The sequence below is a fragment of the Bactrocera neohumeralis genome, chromosome 3 (genome assembly GCF_024586455.1).
Source record: "Bactrocera neohumeralis isolate Rockhampton chromosome 3, APGP_CSIRO_Bneo_wtdbg2-racon-allhic-juicebox.fasta_v2, whole genome shotgun sequence".
Classification (NCBI taxonomy): domain Eukaryota; kingdom Metazoa; phylum Arthropoda; class Insecta; order Diptera; family Tephritidae; genus Bactrocera; species Bactrocera neohumeralis.
The window spans coordinates 7524512-7549171 of NC_065920.1; the positions used below are offsets into that span (position 1 = coordinate 7524512).

The window sequence follows — 24660 nt, forward strand, 5'->3', positions numbered from 1 at the left end:
CCACCATATTCGACTGGCTCTCTTGGATTTAAACATAAATATTCCTTATGAAGACTTTTGAAAACTTCAAAGAATGATTTAAAATATAATAAAAATGTCAAAATGTTGCAATTATAAAATGAATTGTAATACATACTATGGTAATAATAATTAAAAATACAAAAGTATATTATAAATTACCTATTTATGAATAGGTATCTATGTATGTATGTATGAAAATCGCCTTCAAAAACAAACCATTGCTGCTATAACATATGTGGGTCTATGTATGTATGTATGTATGTATATATATGTATGTATGTATATATATGTATGTATGTATATATATGTATGTATGTGTATAACAGTTATGTATTTACATGTACTTATTTTTTAAATTTTCATGAACTTCGTTCGAATATACATAAACCATTCGGAGCAAAAACGCTTTGAAATATGCGCAATCGCTCAATATATAAATTTAATATTAAGTTAATAACAATATTATAGTTTTTCACTCTCATTATGGGCATTCACAACATGTCATAAACACGTTATAGATCGCGTTATAGGCTTATAAAACTTTTTTCAAAGTAAATAATATAAATTCGAAAAAATATATATTTTCGACGAATAAAATATACCTTTCATGTCGGGTGATAACAGTTTATATGTTGCATATGACGTTATATTCGAAACTGATATACGAGTTACTATTATATGATATTCAATACTAACTTTATGCACATGCAAATATTAAACGACAATGTGTGAATACCCTAATTACATTTCATTTCCGCATTTTTGCCTACAAATCATTGGAAAACGTTGTAAATATTACTTTTCACATCCATTATCTTTCAGCAATTCACATTTGTTTGCGATTCGCGCCATATATGTATCTCTACACTTAATTCTACATAGGCATATGTAGGCATATGTACCTAGATATTTAGGTATACTATAAACATTCACTATTAATTGACTTCATTATTTACTCCTTGGAATTTTTCAATACTTTATGTAGTACTTGTTTCAATTCGCGTTTCAACGTTCGTTTCGTTTCGGCAATTCGCTTCTAGGAGAATAGATTATTGCGTCGCTTCAACGAACCGAATTTCTTTTCGGCTTCCAGCAACATTTTCTCATTGCGCACCACCTCGAACGGTATGGTTTTGGAGAGTCGATCGATCTCTTGATCGGATGGGAAATCTTCGAAACTCATATTGCTAAAGCCAGTTTTCGCTGAATTTTGTATCGTATTCGATTGGAAGCTACTCGTCATTGCCGCATTGGCTGAGGCACTTGTGCCTTTGGCGTTGCTGCCAACACCAGCACTTGTTGTCGATTTGGAATGTTTTGTTGAACTGTTGGTTGAGATGTTTGTTGTTGAGCGATTTTTATATTTTCCCTCATTGATGTCGTCATCATCATCGTCGTCATCGTCTTGCGATTGACTCTGTAGACGTTGATGCTTCTGTTTGCTGCTAGATGTGAGTGATGAGGTTGAGCCGAGTCCGCTTGCGGAGACAACTTTTTTGTATGTGTGTCCCTTGACTTTTTGTGTGATTTTAGCCGGTAGCGTTCTTACACCCAAATGGGACTTTTCCTTTTTTGGTTTTGTTGTGGTGATGGCGGCGCTGTTGAGGATCGACGTCGTCGCAGCTGACGTGGATGCTGTTGTTGCTGGTGTGACTGCATCCATGTCGGCAGCATGCGATCCATGCGGAACCACTGGCTCCGCCTCATCGTCTGTAGCAAAGTCCGAACAACGATCTTGAGAGATTTGTACAAAACCATTATCGGCAATTGGAAACAATGACTGATGATCGGACATTTTCAAATGCGTAATCATGCTGGACGAACCACCGATAGTGTTACTAGGCGTTTGCGCTGTTTTACTGGCAGATGTGGTGGTGGAGGAAACGGAATGGGACATACCGCTTGGTATATTGAGTACGATGCCACCGTGTGTGCTGGTAGCATGAGTGCTCGCTTTGGGTGTTGGCTTGTGCATGGCGGCGGCGGCGGCATTGGGTGCGGGTACATTGATGGCGGCAACATTGGGCGGGGGAATACTGATATTAACATGCTTGGCGGTGGTAATATTGTTTGCGCTCGTCGCTACAGTTGCAGGCAATTTTATATAGGCGCTAGTAGCGCCACCACTTGTTGACACACTCAATGGAGGCGCTGCTGTGGACGCTTTTAATTGAATTGAATTGATATTATTGCGGTATTGCAGTGTGGAGTTCGACAACGGTTCGGGTGTTTTGTTGATAATTATTGAATGGTTAACTGTAACAAGTTGTGGCGCAGGACCACTGGGCTGTGGAACTGTTGGAGCGCCAAAGGGCGCCGGAATGGTTGTCAAACCGGAATGTTGGTTTTGTGTTTGAGTCAGAGGATTGGGTGCTGTTGCTTGGATTTGTTTTATTTGCACAATATTATTGTTATTCTTATTTCTTGTAACGCTGTCATTGATACCTTCTATGGGGTTCACAATTATAGATTTACGAATTACCTGTGGAAATGGTTCGGAGCCAAAGAGATCTTGTTCGGGTGCATACACTTCGTTAGCTGATAGCTTTGGCTCGATAATCGGTCGCTCCGTTGCTGGAAAATTGGGCACAAAGTTTGTTATCGCTATTGGCTTTACAGTAGTAGGTTCTTTGGGCGCTTCTGCCGCGTTCGATATAACGGTGACAGTGCCAAAATTGGACGAACTTTGTACGTGAGACTTGGGTATTACTGTGTTTGGATTAATTTTCGTTTCGGCAAATGGATTGAAAAATGGTTCATTAAATTCGTCCAACTGCGGTGAGGGACCCGAAGGAAAATTAGCAAAATTATCCACTGAGTTGGTGCGTTTATCAACACTTTTTACTGGTGTCGATGTCCAAATTTCCACGGAATGCGATTGCACCGGTGGATTTCGGGCCGGCACTTTAGGCAGCGAACGTTGACTTTTGGAAGTACGTCTTTTCAAAGGTAAGCCCACGGGCATCTTAAACGGCGCCATCGCAAACACATCCAACTCCTCCGGTTGGTTATTGGTGTTTGAGGCTAAACTCGGTAGTGGCGCATTTTCAGGCGATTCTTCTGTCTCATTGCTACTCTTACCTTTCGAATCGGAATCACCAGAACCATAATCTAATTCATCGTCGAGCAATAATGGTTTATCGCCGAATTTATTTAGAAAATCATTAGATGTCGGACTCAACTCACTTTCATCATCGCGCGCTGTAATGCCATTCGCTTCAGCAGCAGCTGCCACAGCGGCCGCAGTGCGATCCTTCTTACGCATACGCACTTTAACCAACACACGACTAACATCATCTTCGTGCGTAGTGACACTTTCACATTCCGCATGGTAAGCCGATGAACTACACGTCTTTACACTCTCACTTATGCCGTCCATATCCATGACGGGACGTCGTAGTTTTGTATTGCGCGTTTGCACGTCGTTCTCGTCGAAAAAGTCATCATCTTCGGCACGCAAATCACTTGCAGAACCGATCGAATCTTCACTATCCGACTTATCACCCGAAGCAGCTGCTGCAGCTGCAGCAATTGCAGCCGCTTGCTGTTGCTGTTGTTCATGTTGCTCTAAGGCGGCGTTGACTTGTTGAGCAGCCTGCTGAGCGGCCGTTGTTGGTTTCTTAGTAGAATGACGTAATTTCTTAACTATAGGCACTTTTAACTGTGTCTTATCGACTTTGTGATAAGCAGCCTGCTGTATCTTATGTATAGTATCTGGTATGTTGCTGGTGACAATTTGCTTGAAAATCGCTTTTGTGCTGCTGGGCCCAGTCGTATTGCCATAGTCTTCTTGAAAATACTCCGAATCGGAATCATCCGAAGTGGGATTATCATTACTACGCAATTTCTCATATTTATTACGATCCTCCAAAGGAAGTTTGACAAAACTACCACTCGGCAATGCTACACCAGCCAATGTGGCCACAGAATCGCCATCACCGCCACCACCACCACCAATACAATGTAGTGCATCGCCTAAAGCACCGTCAGCGCCACCTTCCGAATCAGTTTTGAGATTATTTATCAAAGAAGTTTTCTCTTCACTCGACACTTCGAGTGTGGGTGATAGCAGCCATTTAGACGAAGCGGTCGACGAGGTAGTACCACAGGCCGCCGTTATGTTGCCACTCGCGCCGCCACTAGACGAAGCCATAGATGCTGAAGGACCACCGATGACGATAAATTTAGCTGAAAATGAGATTAAGTTCTTTTATGCAATATAACAAATGAACTATGTACAGTTAGCTTAGTGCTGCGTATGTAAGTACGTTTTGCATACTCTAAATACTATTTTCATGGTGGCTACAATATATATATTTTTGTATAGTTTAACTTTAAGTAAGTGAAAATTGCTTTTAGTAAAACGACCGATATTAAATTTGACACGCCTTCGAGTTAAATTGTGGAGGAGCCTTTTCAGAGAACTCTTCTCACTGCAGAAAATTTACCACTATTTGTGAAAATACCATTTCATATTGTTAACTTTTGAGTGCAATGCTCAAACATATTTTGAAACTAAATTTTGCAAACCAACACAAATTCCATATACAGTAATATTTTCTAAAGACTAATATCTACATATGTAAGTGTATGTGTGTATTGCTCGACGACAAACTTCTAAAGTTAAATTAGTTATATTACTATTATAAGTATGGTTAGTTACTGGTGAATAGACTAAAACTATTTGCATATGGCAAGTTTCGAATACTAACTCCTGTTTTATAATGACTAGTACAGTTTTATTAAACATACCATACGGAGAAATCGCGAATAAGGAGAATAAAAATAATAGACAAATGACTATAACAACGCCATCTAAGCGCCTTAATATTTCGCTTCATTAACACCCGTTTTATGTAAGACAACTGGTAAATAATTGCCAATATAATGCCCAGGCTTACTATATAAGTGAGCCTATAGCCATTGATCTCAGTAAAGTTGAAAAAGTAGGTGAGATCCACGATTTAAAATTTTTGAATAAAACATTTCAAATGATTGGTAGCATTACCCAAAATGAAGTCAATTCGGCTACCAGCACCTGCACTCGCACAAGTATCCATACATAATACCGGTGTACGACTCCGACCTAAGGCAAAACATTGGCGAATAAATGTTTTTCATAGTTAGAATATCTTCTCAATTAATAAAGGTTCCATACAAAAACTTTCGATATCGCCATTTCCGACAGATGAGCTCCTTGGAGTGAGAAAAGGACACTTTTAAAATTTCAGATTGTTATCTTAAAAACTAAGCGACTAGTTTGTCTATAAATCGACAGAGGAACAGACGGACATGGCTAAGACAACTCAGCTCGTCACGCTGATTATTTATATATGTGCTTTACAGGGTCTCCGACATTTTCTTCTGGGTGTTATAAGCTTCATGGCAAACTTATAAGCCATCCGGGGTAAAAAAAGGCCGATTTTATCGCTAAAACATGTTTTCATCAAAGTGTAAACACTGTAAATTATGAGGACGCCAAGACACTGCTTACAGTGTTCACCAGGGAGCTTTATCCGTCGAAGAGGGTTTTCTATCCTTTGACTTAATTCAAATTAACTTAATATTAAAATATACATATTTTATATGCAAAATGTGTGTAGATGCGACACCAAATTAAGTAGTTTCTACTTTTTACAAAATATTTCTATAAATTTGTACAATAACCAGTTATATATTTATTAAAATTTCGCCCAGTTTATGTACATATGTATGTATGTGCGTATGTACATATATGTTAAGAGTTCTGATTATTTTATTTAATTCGCATATGTATGTGTGCATAGTGTGTAGTAAGCAAGTTTGTGTATAAATGTGTCTTAATTACCTTGAATTTTTGGCAAATAATTTTTTAAGGAAAGGGACTATAATTGTTTCATGTAACTATTTTGCTGATATAACTATGGTTATAAAGAAAATTTATTTGAAATTGATATGTTATGGAAAACTATAATATTTAAAATCATACAAAACCCGGAGATTATTAACTTTGTTATGAAAAAATTATTAAGCGTCATATATATAAAATATAAAAAAAATTGTATAAAAGTAACGCTTAACTGTTCAAATGCCTTTAAGTCGATTTCACTTTTAATAGTTTTTCAGTCCCACTTGCATAGCTCAACTCCCATTTTTCATATAGTGTTGCAAATAATATACAAATAAATTAGTAAATTACAAAAAAAAAATACACAAATTGGTTAAAATAGTAATATAATACTAAAATATGTACTTTTCTTAACCAAAGCTGATGTATATGAATTTAGTGATTTATGTATTTGTAATTGTAAAATTCTAGCCGCATTTGGTAATAAGTGAGAACGACACCCAGTTGCATTGTTTTGTTATTGCTTTTAAAAGTGAATAATTTGCATAGCTTTTTTGGTAATTGAATAAGTTTATATATTTTTTCATAGTATCATATAATCATAATTCATATATATATATATATATTGAATTCATAAAATTATTTATGCATAATTACATTGATTTAATACCTTTACTGACTAAAAATTTGTATATATTACAATACATGAGCATAGGATGCGCTTTGTTAGCCTAGCTGAGGAGTTTGGTACACTTTTCTTCATTCTGTTTTAGCACTGACTAAAATCTACACTTGTTGCTGCTGGCTGCTTTATGATTACGGGGGTTGGAAAATGCTCACACTCGGCTACAATGCTACACCATCTCACTTTTCAATAACATTTTTGAAATAACTTTATTAATAATAGTTTTAAATTAGTTTGGTTTTATTTCCTATTAATTTTCATACAGTTCTTTATCGGTGAATCACATTCTTTGCTAATTTCTCTGTACATTTACATATGTATATCGGTTTACTTCTTAATACTCTCTTCTTTAAGCTCTCGTTTTTTATCATTAATACCTTTTAATCATATATATATTTGTTTTTGCTGCGACAACAATTAGTTTATATATATATATATTTTGTTTTATATATGTATTTGTATATAATTTTAGTTTATGAAAATAGTCATACACATTGCATTTGGTGAGTTTAGCTTTCGTTTACATTTTTAAGGTACAGTTTTCTATATACTTTCATAATACAATTCATTTCATTAATCGGAAAAGTTTTATGTTGCTTTTTTTATAAGCCATTTCTTTATTTTAACAAATTGTGTGTAATGAAAGGAACACTGTTCACAATTGGTCGGATGATTTGAGTATGTGTGTGTTTAAACAGAACAACAGCGAATTCTTTATAATCGGATAATTGGACATTTCTTGAGATTTAAAAGGGGAAATTTTATTTTAGCAAGAGTTTTTAAATAAATAAGTAAACGCTATAAATCAATTGAAGCGCAGCTTATAAAAAGGATCTCATAAATCTTGCATTGTAAATATAGCATAACGAGAAAAAATGCGGGTGTACTTAAGGAAAGTATTATTTTGGCTTGGTAAAAATAGTTAGAAGAGGTTTACTATCTATACGTCTTTCTAAAAAATATCTAAACGATTTGTTGTAGACATGAAATGAACCAATTTACCTTCTACTTTTAAGTTTTATCTTTCAAAAAATATTTGAGGTTATGTCTACACTAAATTTGGGCTTTAAAGATTTTTTGAATCCATATAGAACACAAACTAACTATGCTTTCAGCAGAGCTTAAGCCATTAATTGTAACTTAAAATTTTACTATTTAATTGATGGAAGCCTGCAATTAACATCCATTAAAGCTTTAAAATTTATACAAAGCGTGTTACTTTTGAGCGATTCCAATTCAGAATATTTTTACACTTGTAAATATTTTATTAAGCATGTACAGTAATATTAAAAAAATGAGTAATTGTTTAAAATATTTATAATATCACGGAATGTGTTAAAAGCGATATACAAGATCATGTATTACCTGCAGTTTGAGCAAGTAGAAGAAAAATTATAAATGAGCTTCAATTGATAAATAGTAAAAAAAAGTTTTTAAGGTAGTTAAAGCATAGACGAGTACATTTGTGTTTTCATTTCAACGCAATAACACCAAACTACTAAGCAAATAGCTTGAGGTAAATTCATTTTTTTAAATAAAGCAAACATTATATCAAAGATGTTTATAAAGAAAGAATTATAGCAAGAATAGAAACGGCGTACTGCTCGGCTGTGATAAATAATAAAGGTTATGTTTTAGATGTAGTTTTACTTTTAATATTTTCTTAACGAAATTTTAGGTTAGAAAATGAATCTCAAAGATTTTTAAACATATTCTTGTTTAAATTGGCCTCCCAGCAAAATTATTATGTTTTGCTTGTTTCTTAAATTATATAACATATATCGGAGTAAGCATTTTGAAGTTTCCACAACTAAATAACTGGGCTTTTTTTAGAAAAAATATAGCTAAAAATGAAACCACACATAATACATAATTACAAATGATGGATGTGTCTAAATATTCTAATAAGATATGCGCATATGATGATATGATATGTAAATTATATGCTTACATGTCTACTTAAATATATGTACTATGTAATGCGTTCATTATATTATAATAATATTGTTATTTTCAATATTTATTGTAATTATTATTTATTGAATTAGTCACAAATTGGAAAGGAAGAGAGCATAAGATACATACGTTCGCATAGTTAAAACCATAACCCAGTTAATCAAATATACTATATTAGAATAGTCGCATACAACATAGCATACATTAATTTAGACTAAAAACCAACACCAAATATTGCATTTCATTAAAATATATACATATTTTATTAGTTCACAAATTCAAATTGCACATTATTGATAAACTGGAGGACAATCTTTAAATAGTGCCACCTCTAGCTTTTCCACATATAAGAAGTGTAAAAGCTGAAAGCTGATCTTGTCACCGATTCGTTAAATTTATTAAATTTACATTTATCTAAATTTAAGTTTTTCCAAAATATTAGTACTAATTTAAATACGAATTTTATACAATTGAAGTATAGAAATTTTGATGTTAGCTTTGTGTTAATACCACTTTTGCTTTTTATACATTTATGTATGTACAATCAAATGTATATTGCATAATTGAATAGAAATGCTAATTATCAAGCACGAATAATATGCGAGAACTACTAGCTACCGTTTATTTATACTCATTGATAAAATTATCAAACAACGCGATTTCGCTTTAAGAAACGTTACATTAAATATTAATTTTATAATTTGTTTAGAATTGACTCATACAACATTTAGAAACTCAAGTGCACGCGTAGTGCTTGAATTGAGCCTGATTATTGTTTTGATTGCTGTCATTTTCCTTTAAGTCATTAATTTGTGAAGTTTTTTTGTCTATACTTGTAGTTTCAATAGTTTGAGCAGAGAGGAATTTCGCACTGTGTGCCAAATATATTGCAATGAGCCGTTAGCAGCTTTTAGCTTAATTAGTCAATTTAATTTCGCTCTACGATTTTTGTTATTTCTTTGTTTTGGTACATGCGGGGACTAAAAATATTACGCCGCGGTCAAATGTTTATTTTTCTTGTTATTTGTGTTCTTTTACTTTTCTTCTGCAGGAATTACTAGCATTGATAAGTGGAGTGGTACTTTAGTAAGTAATAGTGGTAGTAGTGGTGGTAGAAGTATATACGCTAAATTGTTATTTATAATTACTCATACTCATTGGCATAGGCATAGGCTTAGTATGGGCTAACATACATACTAAAACAGCGGTTGCTATGTATGTAGTAGAACAAGTAATGCAAAAAATAATTTCATGCTTTACCTCCAGTTTTACGCAGCGTTGTTGCTTTCTCGCGCAATCCGGCCGGCAAGCTGAATGGCGCCGAGCCGAATGGATCTTCGGGTATGTGTGCCACGGCGGCATTGACACTACCGCTGCCGCCACCTGTAACCGAGCCGCCGCCGCCGGCAACTGTTGGGCCGAACGGCGTGGCCGTGACCGGAAGTTGTGTTTGTGGTTGTTGTTGTTGTTGCGACACTATTTGCGTTTGCGTTGCAGGCATACTTGTCGCATAACCTTCAGTAGGCGTTAGAGTTGAAGTAGTCGATGCAGACTTAGCTGTGATACCTTTATGAATTTGATAAAAAACATTTTTATTGAGGTTGAATAAATAGTTTTAGTAATTAATAGCGTGTTAGACTTACTTCCTTGACTGCCACGCTGGCGTATCTTATCAAATTCTGCTTCGAATATATGATCTTCTGTCATTTGTCCGAATGGTTGCTCTTCAAATGGATTCCAAGCCTCGATGCGTTTACCTAATGAACTGCCACTGGCATGATTCGCAGCCACAGCATCGACGTTTGTGTGTGCCAAACTATTATTAGTCTCTATGTTGCTACGTAACACTTGAGCGCTTGTCAATTCGGCATTCGATATTGACGCCGACATGGCGGCGGCGCCTTGGCCTTGCATATGCAACGTTTGTGCTGCTGGTAGAAAGAGTCCTGGATTCGAGCCACCATAATTCGTGCCAGAATTGGCCATTGCATTGACCAGCATGCTGTCGTCGCCACCGCCGCCACTGGCATCGTTCGCGTGTGACGCACGACTCTTGACCGAATGATCATAGGGCGCCAGAAATTGAGAAGTCTCGTTGGCGAAAGTTCTAAGAGTTGTGATGTATATCCGAGAAATGGGTGCGAGCGTGTTGTAGGGGTGAAGTGGGAGCACAGCAATAGATGAAGAATGATGTGTATGGAAATAAGAAAAATTTAATGATGTTAAAATTGGACCAGAAACAGGGATGTGTGGAGAGTGGAGTGGAAGAAAAGGAGTGCGCATAACTCATGGCTTTAGTGCATTCAACGATTTAATTATTTATTGGATTTTAATTACATAAATATGTGTTTGAAGTTTAAAAAACTATTGTATATTAGGCGTTTAATCTTAAGGTCGAGATGTCTTCTTTGCAATAATTTGCTTCAGCCCTGTTTGCTTAACAGATATACTATTGAATGATTTTGAATACTAAGTAAATAAGAAAAAAACTTGTTTTCTAAATTTGGAGAGTTTTGAAACCGCAGTATTGTAATTTTAATACCAGCATTTTTATTAATATCATTTTGAATAGTGGTTTTCGTTGTATTCGAATCAAAAACGTTTTATATTGAATTGGCTGCTGAGCCAAGTGCTTTCTATTTAATAATAAAAACAAAAAATAAATGAGTAACAATATATTGTGACTCCTCAAAGCGCACAGACAGTTTAGAATTTCAATGACTATTCACTCAAATGTTCTTTTTCATCTAAAATGGCTGACCTTAATTAGTCCATACAGTCGAAAAAAAAAAAAATAAAATAATATACACAATTAACACGGAAAGTCAGTGGTATACACATATAGGTATGCACATACATTGGCAAGACATGTATGCAATTGCAAAAAACAAAACGAGAAAGAGCAGAAGAAAAGAAAACGTACAGAAGAAACACACACAAATCGATACAAGCATAGAAACATTCAATCAAATATAAGAGCACGAAAAATCTTACTTATTAAAGGCAGACGTATCGCTAACATTGCGCCGATGTCCAGAGGTGCCACTGCCACCAGAGCTTGGGCCCACGCCCGACACAGTCAGCATACTACTCTTTGTTGGTGTGCTGCCGACAGTTGTATGATGTGCTGACAGAGAGCTCACAGCTATATTGTCCAAACCGTCGCCCAGCCCACCCACGCCCAGGCCCAGACCCACACCAACACTCAGACCACTGCTGCATGCGACTGTGTCTACAGTTGTATTTTTCATTGCTACCGGTGCATTCTCACTAAACGGATCTGGATATACAGACGACTCAAAGAGGCTATTCAGCACTTCAGGCGGCGGTTGTTGTTGCTGTTGTGCTGCAATTGCTGCCGTGTTGGTGATACCGGTTTGGTTGACAGTTTGTTGTGTTAGTTGTGGTGGTGGTGGTGGTGGTGCAACTGTGGGAGTTGCGGCAACTACAATAGTAGAGGTTTGTGGTGTTGTTGCCGGCATGACCACTGTGGCTGCAGACACGGTTGTTGTTGGTGCTTGTTGTTGTATTGGTTGTGGTGGCCCGACTGGTGGCGCCAATTGTGGAAAATTCGCTTGAAATTGTTCAACTATCGGTTGTTGTTGTGGCTGTGGCGATGTTATATTATTGCGTGGTGATGGACTTGGCGGCAAGCCAAGACCCAGTGGATTTGGACCGTGTACAGCAGTGGAGCCTTTCGGGCGTTGACGAGGCGCTACACTCGTACCAGACTCGACGATCGGCACACTTTGAGGCTTAGGTGTTTTTGATGCGGCAGCAGCAGATAAGCGTTTCGCTTCGGACTCAAATGGAGGGATGACGAGTTGTTCGAAATTTGGTGGTGGAGATTTCTGTAGTTCAAGCAAATAAAAATGTTTAGATGATGATAGTATACGTAATACCAATAAATTTCAAATTTAATTTTTTTATTTATATAGGGTTTGCAAAAAATCGGAATGAAAATAAATCCGAGGTCTTTTGAAAAAAAAAACAAGGAAGATTGTTATTTGCCATTGCACCGAAGTTCTATTACCCTTCACAAAAAGAAAAGTTTTAATAAAAGAACTTGATTTTGAACGATCAGTTTGCTTGGGAGCTACATATGTATATCCTATAGTGGTTCATTCTGAACAATTTTTCGAAGATTGTGATTTTTTGAAAATCCTAGAATAGTTTTTTCGCGTTGAGGAAATAATTTATTAAATTGCTGACACTATATTTCTATTTGTTCTTAGATTGCAATATTTTATAATCCAAGTATAACTTTTTCGCATTGAGGAATTAAGTTATTAAATTGTTGAAACTATAGAAGAATTCCAAATAGTTTCTGCTGAGAAAACTTACGTGCAAATTTTGTACTGGATTCTCTTTGCCAGCCAATCGGAACACCACTTCACACACTTGCCAAATATTCGGCCGCTTATCCATATCGGGCTCGAGCATATATTTAATCAATTGATGCATGCCTTTTGAGTATTTGGAATTGTCTGGTATGGAGAATTGACCATTCTGTATGGCCAACGTACTTTCGCCGAAGGGCAAATTGAAAAAGCACAATTTGTATAGCATGCAGCCGAGTGCCCAGATATCCGCTTTAGTTGTAATACTTTTACCAGAATAGAGATCGATCATTTCAGGCGCACGATACGATAATGTTGTATACTTTTGGATTTCCTCTTCAACCAAAGTGACACCATGTTGTTGCGGATTCAAAACTTTCCCTGTGGCTGAGCCAAAATCGCAGAGTACAAAATTACCAGCATCATTCTGCAGTATATTCTCAACTTTCAAGTCCCTATGGATAATTGGGGTTTGACAATAGTGCAAGCGTGACACTGCCTCTGAAATATCACAGAATATGGTGAGAACTTCCTGTTCGTTAAAGCCAACCTGCAATCTGCAATGTATTTAAACGTAAATAAACATAATTATTCCGGTGCAAATGTGTGTATGTTTGTGTATAAAGTATATAGTGTGTGTGTGTGTGTGTGTGTGTGTGTATGAGTGTGTTGTGCTTGCATGCAGTCACTTATTTGATTAATTATGAATTAATTGTATAGCACTCACCTTGCATTCATCATGGCCAGCATGTGCTGCTTGCAGTAGGGCATGAGCAACAGTACTTCACATACACCGTTACCGGTGTGCGTAATACTCGAGTCTACGTAGCCTATAATATTCTTATGACCGCTTAGATTACTCTACGGAAAAGGCAGAAAACATACAAAATATAATGCGGTTTAACTGAAGAGCGATTCTCATAATGTGTATTATTCCCATAATATAATATTTACTTAGTTATATGTTATAATGAGTGAATAAAAATATATAATGAAATATTTAATAATTTAAGCGACACGAAAGCGTGGAATGTTAGCCGTGATAATGGCCTGCACATCGTAGAGCTCAGCCGAAGGCTAGCACTCCAAATTTTGTGCGCTTAGCGTGAGTGTAACGGTGCACTTACAGCGATCTGAATCTCCCTTTTGGCCACGTTCAAGTCGTGCTCGTTATTCACATACATACGTTTCAGCGCATATTTTGTATTGCCTGTGTTCGCTTTAGCGAGGAAGACCATGGCAAAACCACCTGCAAGGAAGCCAAATCATGGTTGATTAAAAATATTCTGCTAAAATATACTATACATATTTATAGAAAGATACACACGAATTAATGCATGTGTACAAAAAAAACTAAAATGTCTATAGTGTTTCGTGATAAAGCAACACTTCGAATTTATTTGCAATTCCAGACACATTTCAGGAAATTCTTTTTCTGCTTAGTAAAGTGATTAATAATCTGCAGGCTAGACAAAGCTTATTAATTCCATTATTTTCTATATTAAATGGAAAGGAAAAAGTAATTAATTCGCATTTAGCCATCTTACGATTAGAGCCATAATATATACGGAATTCATATGATTAATACTCGGTTGATTGTTGGTTCGAAGTTTAACGTAGACTCGGTCTATTTAGTTCTAATACAGAGTGCTCTAAGATTATATTATTATATTATTTTGAGTCTGTAGTTTCCTTGAGTTAAGAGGAATCAATGCTCATGAAATTCTGTGGAGCTCACTGTCTTTGATCAATAAGGAAAGAAATGAACACAGCATATGGCTTTTGTTTTAACACAACTTATTTCTCAAAAAGTTTCTTAATGTAATACGGACAGGAAAAAACGTGAACTTCAGTTGCACTGAAGCTATAATATTCTTCACAAATACAAACGTTTCCATACGAGCACTAGATTTAGATTGGTCAATTCGTATGACAACGATATGCTATAGTGATTCGATCTGAAAAATTTCTTCAGAGATTGTACCGTTGCCTTGGACAATAATTCATACTTAATTTCGTGAAGATATCTCGTTGAATACAAAAGTTTTTCATACAACAGCTTGCTACTGATAGTTCAGTTTGTATGACAGCTGAGCTTCTTAGAGAAAAAAGGACGAGCGCAAATTTCCAGATCGATTTCTGAAAAGCTGAGGGACTAGTTCGCATACATACATATATACTGGTAGATGACGGGACAGACAAACATGGCTAAATCGACTCAGCTCGTCACGCTGATATAATTTAGATATATTTTGTAGGGCTTCCGACGTTTCTATTTGGCTACGAACTGCGTGGTAAACTTACACACTCTTTTCAGGGTATAACATTCGAAGTTCTTATTATTCTGATTACCGATCAAAGTTTCAGAGAGTTGCGGCAAACATGCCACATTTCTAAAGACACAATGGAAGAACATTTCAGCCCAATGCAGGTTTTTTGTTACAGTTCTAAATTGTTACCGCCGACCTCTTGCGTTTAGTCGTCTTTTTAAACACCTTTTTCAATCAACCAAAATTTTCAACATCAATAAAATCCCTTGAATAATGAAAGGAGTGTGTGTTCGCCAAATATAATATTTAACAAATATACCACAAACATTTTTTGACTGTAATATTGAGTTAAGTAGGCTCAAATGCGCTAAAAATTCGGACCACTCAACTCTTTAAATCCCCTGGTCAGTATAAAGAGATTCGGGGATTTCGGATTTTTGAAACAATTATATCATAATTATTTTTTCTCATATTCAATTTCAGACATAACTAGTATTTTGTATTTATTTGTCCGAAAATCCGAATTCTGCATTCTTTTGAAAACCACTACAAGCTTAAAGAGCTTGTTTGCTTTTGTTATCCTCCTACCATGCATTAGTTTATGTATAACCCACTTATATGTACTACTTTACAAACGGAACCGTTATGATATTAAGGGCGTAGAAACTGTGATGCTGAACGTACAATTCTCGGACTTAAAATACAAGAACGCTTCCTACTGTCGTTTCATCTGCAGACGCATAAGTAATGCAATTAAATCGCAATTCAATTAAAAAATGTACTGTTAGTCCAAGTTGTGATACGTAACATACATACTATATGACTAAGAATGGTACCACTTGGCCACTTTGAACAAAACGTACTAATGACAAAGTCTTACTCATTCCATACTCTGCACTGAAACACATTTATATGGAGACACTCGCCTTTATAAATGTACTTTGGTACATATGTATTCCTAATAATATATGTATGCATCATATTCAGGTACAGATGTAAATACATATGTATGTACCTTGGTGCCATAAAGTTACTATTTACACGGCAAAGTATTTACGTTTTTGTGTCAAAAGCGAAGTAATCGATATTTGTAGCATGCTACAGCCGGCAAATAATTCCTACACACACACACACACACAAAAGCTCTTCGTGAGTGGGAACATTTGCAATGGTTGGGTAGGAGAGGATTTATAGACTTAAAGAAGAGGAAAAATGCTTTTGAGAATCCAAATAGATGCATTGAGTAAGGAATTTGAGTGTGGAGAAGCCAATTCGGCATATTGAAGTATTAAAGACGAATTTTTTAAGCGAGGAAGGACAGATGTATTAAGAAAGTAAGTCATGTGTATGAATTTCGTTAAGAACTTTACTTAAAATAGAATAGAATAAATTCTGTTAAAATGTACGGTATGAACTACATATCATCACATACAATGTGACAAAAAAGTACCCGGAAATTGTAAATAAAACGCAAAATATTTAATTATTCGTTAATATTTATTTTGTCGCCTTCAAAATAATCCTCGCTAGATGTAATACACTTTTGCTAACGATCTGTCCAGTCCCCGAAACACTTTTCATAAGCACTCTCAGCTCCTTCGACGAATTTTGTTTTATCTCTTCGATCCACTTAAAACAGGTCCTACGGAGCGACAATTTCAGTTTGGAGAACAAAAAATAATCACACGGAGCCAAATCTGGTGAATACGAATTTTGATCTATGGTATACATTGCGTTTTTGGTTTTAAATGCGATGCTTCATTATCATTGCGTCAAATCCATGAATTGTTCTTACACAATTCTGGCCGTTTTCGACGGATGTTCTCTGCAAACGCCCTAATACGGCCAAGTAGAACTTCTATTGACCGTCTGAATGTTGTATCGGAATTCGCACGATAAAACATGTCAAAAGATACCTGTTTACTTTACTCTTTTTGAAAAAAATTCAAAATCATTCGAATGGACTCCCGAGAGGTGTCTAGAGCTCATGCCATCTCTCTAACACTTGCCTGACGATTTTCAATTACCATATCCTTAACTTTTTAATATTTTCATCAGTTGAAGAGGTCGACGGTCGTCCAGAACGAGGCATGTCTTCAACGATCTCTCGGCAATGCGAAAAGATTTTGACCAATTTAAACAACGAGTTTTCATTGCACCCTGTGGCCTTTTCCTATTTACGAAACTTAAAGGTCCGCTTCAGGGAACACACCATGAGTTCATTGAAGCTATAAAAATGAACCACTGAAGGCAAGGATGGTCTTTCCTAGCCGAGGTTTATAACAGGTGTATGGAAAATTGGATTAAGCATTGGCATTGGCTTTAAAAGAGCTTATTTTGAAGAGGTTATAAAAAATTATATTTAAGTACATGTATACAATTTTCTGTCTGTCCAACAAGAATGACGTCTTGTTAAAATGAAATAAAACACACAAATTTGGCCCAAATGGGTTCTGCTTTTTTTTGTTATGCATATAATTTTATGATTTGAACAAAATGTCGGCTCCGGTTCGACTGGAATTTCGGCTATAGTGCACTAAACATTACCCTCGAGCTCGAACCTTGCTGGTTGATTGACGTAAATCATTGATTTAGCATACTGATTTTGACGGTCATTTAGCTCAGCCATTACCCGAAATTAACGAGTCGCCAAACTTTGCAATGTGTACATGTTTAGACGTGAAATATGAGGCGATCCACCGTCTTGTTGGAAATAGAGACCGCATGGGGCGTTTTTATCAAAAGTCGGTCAACATCGTGTTATAACTCTTGCTATTGATGGTAACGACATTTTCCACCTCCTTCGAAAGAAATAATGCTCGATGCTGACACCATACCACAAACCGCAGCAAACGGTTAATTTTTGGGGATGCAAATGCATTTCCTAAACCACACGAGTTTCTGACTCATAACGATAATTTTGTTTGTTGACGAACCCATTAAGCCAGAAATAGGCCTCATCTGAGAATATGTTTCTTCGATGAATTTTGGTTTTTAACGTTGTTTTCGCGCGAGCTGTCAAAATCCCGTCATGCCTATTGTTACACGCTGTATATTTAGTTTAGTTGACTCTGTCTCTAAAAACACGATATACCTCATTTAATTCTAGTGAAATATTAATTTGCGGTTAGTGAGAAGGAAGGAGATTAGCGGACTTTCCGTTTTAAAATTTCATTGAAAAATATGAGTGTACATATGTACGCCTATTTTGATTCATTCATTCGAATTAAAAATAAATAATTACAATACTTATTTTTAGAAAATATTTTTGGCCATAAAGTTTGTGTGGATTAAAGAAAATAATATTATTGGTAAATTTCAACTCTATCATTCAATATAGTTTCCTTCTAATGCGATAAATTGTATATAGGGATATTATATAGGAATCTTCTAACTTTGCAATAAAGCTTTTTTTATTACGATTTTTCCTTTACTTCAAAATATGCCCCTACTTCTCTGCATATTAGCTAAATTTCTGTTCAGTGAGCATGCTTTTAAGACCTGAGAACAGGAAAAAGTTTATTGGGCCAGATCCGGAGATTACGTCGGTCCATTATCTTGACCACATAGCACTTTCTTTCCTTCAAAAGAGATTTTTTTTCTGCAATTTATACCTTCCAGTTGCAATAACGCTATATAATTTCTATATATAGTTTTTTTCAATTTTCAAGATAATCGCATTCTAAAATACAGGCGTTATAGATATCAATCTATTTTCGTTCTCGTACATTTTTATTCCATAATCTATCGTCTTCCAAATTCCTTAATAGGAACGAGGGAACTTCTTGGAGAACAGGATTATAGAGAAAGTCGGATTGTTATATTACGATATTAGGAGGATATGACTGATAACTAATCGGCATTTTAATCTCTCCAAATTATTCATGAATCAAAACAACAATGTAAACATTACATGAGAGAGAGAGAAAAAAATAATAAGAGCTGGCTTACAACATTTCAGCGCGAGATAAGAACTCTATGGAATAAAGGCAAAGCTGTTGATTTGTATTATAAATTTCCCAGGTGTGGCGCGTCATTAGCATTTTTAACGACAGACGCCTCAGCGATGCCCACAAACAAACAAAAATTGCGCGAAATGCAAAACAGCTCTATTAGAATATGAAAAACAACAATGATGTATTAGACTAGTGTAGCTATTAGGAGACAAGGGCGAGCATAAAAACTATGGGACGAAATTTGCTTATCAAATTTTTTTGTTTAGTACTCATTGGTTTTTCGAAATCTAATGAGCATTGCGGGGGATGCGGTTTTTACAACATCAAAAAATAAAAAATACCTAGCAATTCGCCACAGAATATCGCAAAACCAGCAACAACAAAAGCGAATACACAACTAACAAGTGTTCGCCAGTGGGTATAAGGGGGTCGCCACAGCTGATGATAAAGTTGATATGCAAAGTAGCAACCGCGCCAGCAACAACAAGCACAAGTGATAAGTAACAACAGCGTAGTAAACACAAAAGCGCCAAATACGAATTGTATCACTTGCTTTGGTGACTTGCTAACTGGTGTGCATGTATGTATGTATGTATATGGCGTGCACGTGTATATATTTTTAACACATTTTAAGTATTTAAAGGGGAGATTTCAGATTCTAGATCTGTATATATAAATATATACATATATGTATGTACATACGTATGTATATCAAAATATGGGTTTGGATATTTGTAGTAGTTGCATTTCTCCGTTACTGTAGCTTTAATGCGGTGTTTATATTTATTTGTAACCATGTAGGTACTAATATGTAACGCTAAGCGAACGTTATTCCAAGGTCAAAACGTTTACGCAGTGTGGGGCAATCAACGTTTAACGGCCAAAATGTATGTATGTACATACATATGTATGTTTGTACACAAATATTTAACTTCAATGTGCACATAATTGAGGTAATAGTCAGAATTGAATCGACAGTTCGCCTTAAAGCAAGCTTATTACAACAGTATGTACATATGTATATATGTATGTATGTGCATTTGTTTGTAAGTAAACTAAAACACACGGAAATTGAATTTTTATAATTTTTTTTAGTATACCCTACACTGTATATGACTATATAGGGAGCGGATTAAATCATATATGTATATACATATGTATGCATGCAAACAGATGTTTGAAACTATTATACTGAAATTGTGAAAGTAGATGTTTTTATTAGATATAAGCAATTTTACATCTAATTTTATGTAATATTCTAAGCCTTGATACACTTTCTAAAACGATTGATCGCATGACTCTTAGATCATAATTTTTCGACTCCTTTTGTCAGGATGAAAAGGAAAAAAGAAAAAAAACGTTGACTTCGATTGCACCGAAGCTATAATGTTGTTGTTTTGGTTGTTATAGAGGCCGAATTCCGCTGAGTTGACAGGCCTTGGTCAGATAAAAATCCGGGTCCGTTCCGGTTACGTGGACTCGACTGTCGTGGGAACGAAACTTTAATACTCTTCACCAGTTCATTTCTTATAGCATAAAATGATATAAAAAGTTGATTTTGATTTAAATATTCGGAAATTGTATCGTTGCCTTGGGCAATAATCTGTGAGAAATTAAGATATTTTGTCAAATAAAAAGCTTTCCATTCAAGGACTTGATTTTGAGCGATCAATTTCTATGACAGCTATAAGCTATAATGGTCCGATATCGGATTCCGACAAATGAGTAACTTCTTGGGGAGAAAAGGTTGTCTGCAAAATTTCAGATCGATATCTGAAAATCTGAGGGGGGCTAGTTAACGTATATACAGACAGACCGGCGAACACGACTAAATCGACTCGTAACGCTGATCACGTATATCGTATATACTTACTTCGTAGGTTCTCCGGCGTTTTCTTTTGGGCATAACAAACTTCATGACAAACTTAATATAATATTTTTTATTAAAAGTTCACTGTCTAAATAATAAGGGGTGTGTTGAATATAGTAAATCCGAGTTGGAAAGAAATGAGAGTTCGTACTGCAAAAATTCAGTGAAGCAATTCAAAAGTAGAGAAGTGGGAACTGCTTCGTTATACGCATACCGATGACAGTCGTCTCTACGAAACAAGCACCGTCTCACATGTATATGCTGTCAAGAATTTTCAACTCAACAGGGCTTCTCAATATTAATTTTATGCTGCTTTAAAATAAATAAATAAAGTTAATTTTTTTTTTACATTATTAAAGAAGCGAGAGCTTTTGCAAGGAAAGCAAATGTGTTCTAGGAAAATGTAGGCAGGTTTATAAATGTCGAAGGTTAGCTAAGCAGTTAAGAAAATTCGGAGAGAATTCTAATTTGCATACACTTGCTCGCAAGCAATTGCTGCAATTGAAAGCACACGAAATACCAAATAAAAATGCAAAAAATACTGAAAACCAACTGTATATGCATAAATAAATGTACTGGATTCGAATAAACTTGCATACGTACGTATAAAAAATGGGTATGAGCATTGCGAAAAATGAGTGCAAAAAAGAGAACTGAGCAAGTTGCCTCAATAAGTTTAGTGGAATAAAAAAAATGTTGAAGAAACACAAACTTTGTAGCTTTGCCGCTGCGCTTCGACTGAGAGACAATCGTTAGACCGTCAATTAGCTGTATATACTCTGTGTTTCTTTTTAGTCCAGTACAAATAAATTTTGTCATACAAAATGTTGTATTAGCTCAATTAATGTATATGTATGTTATTATTTTTGCATTTCGGAGTAATTGTGCCAGCAATGAATCACAGCACCGCCTTTTGTATTGTATTCTTTATATATGAAAATAAACGAGACGAGATTTTGGACCAACTATGAGATTGAAAGCCAATTTTTGGTTGTAAGATAGCTAGATTATAGCCGACAGGAATCAGAAAAAAGTTCTCAAAATATTTTGAACTTACATATGGGGTTATCCAAAATTGCCTTCAGTTTAAAATGTTATATATGTACATATGTACATATATACATACATACATATATAGTCGTTAGTGAATCATATTTAATGCTTAGTTAGAAAACTAATCCAATTTTTTATAAATAGATGTTCTTATGACGAACGATTTTAATATGAAATACACAAGCTGGGTTATCATTTACAAACCAATGAAGATTAAATTTTCAAACAAACTTTAATTTTGTTGCATATAAATATACGTAGATAACTACATAGATAGATAATATATGTACATACATACATATATAAACATTAGCAATTTATTAAAATTTTATATTAATTTACTTATTAAAGGTTAAGAGTGTTTTATGTGACACTGAATTTGACTATACATACATATGTATGTATATGCATATCATAGTTGGTTTTATGCAAAAGAATCGGCCGTTTTTTGTTTTTTGAATCACTACGTGATTACTACAAACAGTTATAATTGATGATACCAAGCATAGTAGAATATTTCTTATAAAATATATAATGTGCATAAACATTACTTACATTGATTACTACAAACAGTTATAATTGATGATACCAAGCATAGTAGAATATTTCTTATAAAATATATAATGTGCATAAACATTGTCGAACGTGCTTCAGATAGCATATGAGATAAGAAATTATTTATGGAACATATTAAGATTTTTTCTGTGTTCCCATAAACATACTCACACTAACTGATAGATAGGTACTGAAATGTACGAGTATTTTCAAGATCTCTGTTTAAGTATGTTTTAGTAAAAATATATGTATATTCCGACTTTCTTAATAGTTAATTTACAAATGCCATCGTGATTGATTTTGGTTTCAGTAACATAGATTCTATTTCATGACGAAGTAGTAGCAAGAAAGTAAATATACATAAGTATATGAAAACGCATACAACGTTTCCTAATTTTGGGCTTTGCTTGTCTTGACTGAATTTAAAATTATCCGCATAACTCCTTTTGTGCTTTATATCTTATAAAAACCTTATGGCGTGCATATTGTATAACACGTCGTCGGCAGGGGTACCGCAATTCGTTATGCAGTTAACTGCGGTATATGAGAATATTGCATTTACACTGATTGAGTTTATATATGTAGTACACATACATACAAAGTTTGTATGATTTGCATATTCCTTGAGTAATTTTTGAACTTTATCGCATTTATTCATAGGAAAGCTAGTGACTGTGTCAATGTTGTATTTTCATTACACTAACAACTATGACAGAAATATGTCTAGGTCAGCAGAGTATTTGAAGGTAAAATTAAAGGAAGTGTAGGGAAATGGGTTTACCACAAATTTAAAAAGTAATTGTAGTAAAAGCTGTTAAATTTTATTTTATTTAAATAGTTGAAACATACAAACATACATAAATTTATATTGTACGAGTATATTTATATTCTCTAGTTACAATTTTAAACTACGATTGTGAGACTATCGTCACAACATTATGCTACAACTATTTCACGCAATCTCAAACCAAAGATATCAACATTATCTTATCATCCTCTACTGTTCCACTTTTGGTCGGTATGCCATTTATGTATCTTTAGAATTTCACTTAATCTCCATAATTCAAATGCTTCTCTAACCAATCAACACCGTGGGTTTACTCAAGTGGAAATGTCACAGATAAGAACATACATAAGTGAACTCATTGTGTGCACGTAACAAAGAGTAGGCAAATGACCCTAATGTACACATTCCATACAATGCAGGCCAACATCACCTGTTTTCTTACCAACACAAAAGATATAAATTACACAAGTTTCACCACTTAACTTTATTGAATTATTTTTGAAATAATATAAGTACAAAAAATAAAATCAATTGCCAACTCACCTTCAGCGAGCACATCTTCCACGGTCACACTTACACGTCCCACTGTAAATACTTTACCAACAAAACTGTTGGTCTCCTTCGATGTGGAGTGATTGTGCGAGTTATCCAATTTTTCATTTTTATCGAATTTTGAAAAGATTTTCTTCATGTTGATGACAATTGGTTGACCACACTAAGGTGGTGGAACTGTCAACCACAAATATGGAAACTTTGCGGATGCTGCACAGCAGATATAGTAAAAAATTACACGTTGATAATGGGTTGTCTTGCTATTGCAAAATGAATTGCGCATCCACCCGAAGTGGGTAACGAGTCATGCGTTACGGCGACGGTGGTGGCAGCGTTAACTGACTATGATGACGAAACGCCCACAAGTTGTGAATGCACCGCTTCTTTCCGGCGACAGCCTGACGGATCTAGTATATATAGAATGCACTGAAATATTTTTACTTTGGTTTCACTATATTATTGACACTTTTTCAAAGTCACTGTTTAATTCAACAGCTGCTTTGCTTTCGCCAATTTTAATGGCAGAAAAGAAAGTTTGCTTTTTTTGCGTTTTACTTCGATTTTCCCTTCTACTTTTTGCAACTATTATAATATTTTTTGTTTAATTTCTTTATGATTTATTTATTAACCCTACAAAGCAATATGCACTTCCTAACCGAATTTGATGCTTAATGTTTCAAATTGTTAAGACTTCTCTGGCAATGTTTCAAAAGAAAATCGCAATAATCGAATATTTTCACCTGCCAGCAATCGCGAACAAATCACAAAATTTGCTAGTTGACATTGAC

General features: G+C 35.1%; 1 protein-coding gene across 1 annotated transcript in view; it reads right to left on the bottom strand.

Moving 5' to 3' along the window:
- The window catches only part of LOC126752846 (uncharacterized), a 40617-nt gene extending 15961 nt beyond the window's left edge, over positions 1-24656 (bottom strand). The window contains exons 1-8 of the mRNA XM_050463841.1: positions 23864-24656; positions 13957-14078; positions 13557-13690; positions 12834-13386; positions 11484-12340; positions 10133-10596; positions 9750-10055; positions 1060-4209 (exon numbers count right to left, since the gene is read on the bottom strand). Coding sequence (XP_050319798.1) covers positions 1060-4209; positions 9750-10055; positions 10133-10596; positions 11484-12340; positions 12834-13386; positions 13557-13690; positions 13957-14078; positions 23864-24011 — 5734 coding nt within the window. The 5' untranslated portion in view covers positions 24012-24656. The remainder of the gene's footprint in view (positions 1-1059; positions 4210-9749; positions 10056-10132; positions 10597-11483; positions 12341-12833; positions 13387-13556; positions 13691-13956; positions 14079-23863) is intronic.
- Between the last annotated feature and the right edge of the window lie 4 nt (positions 24657-24660).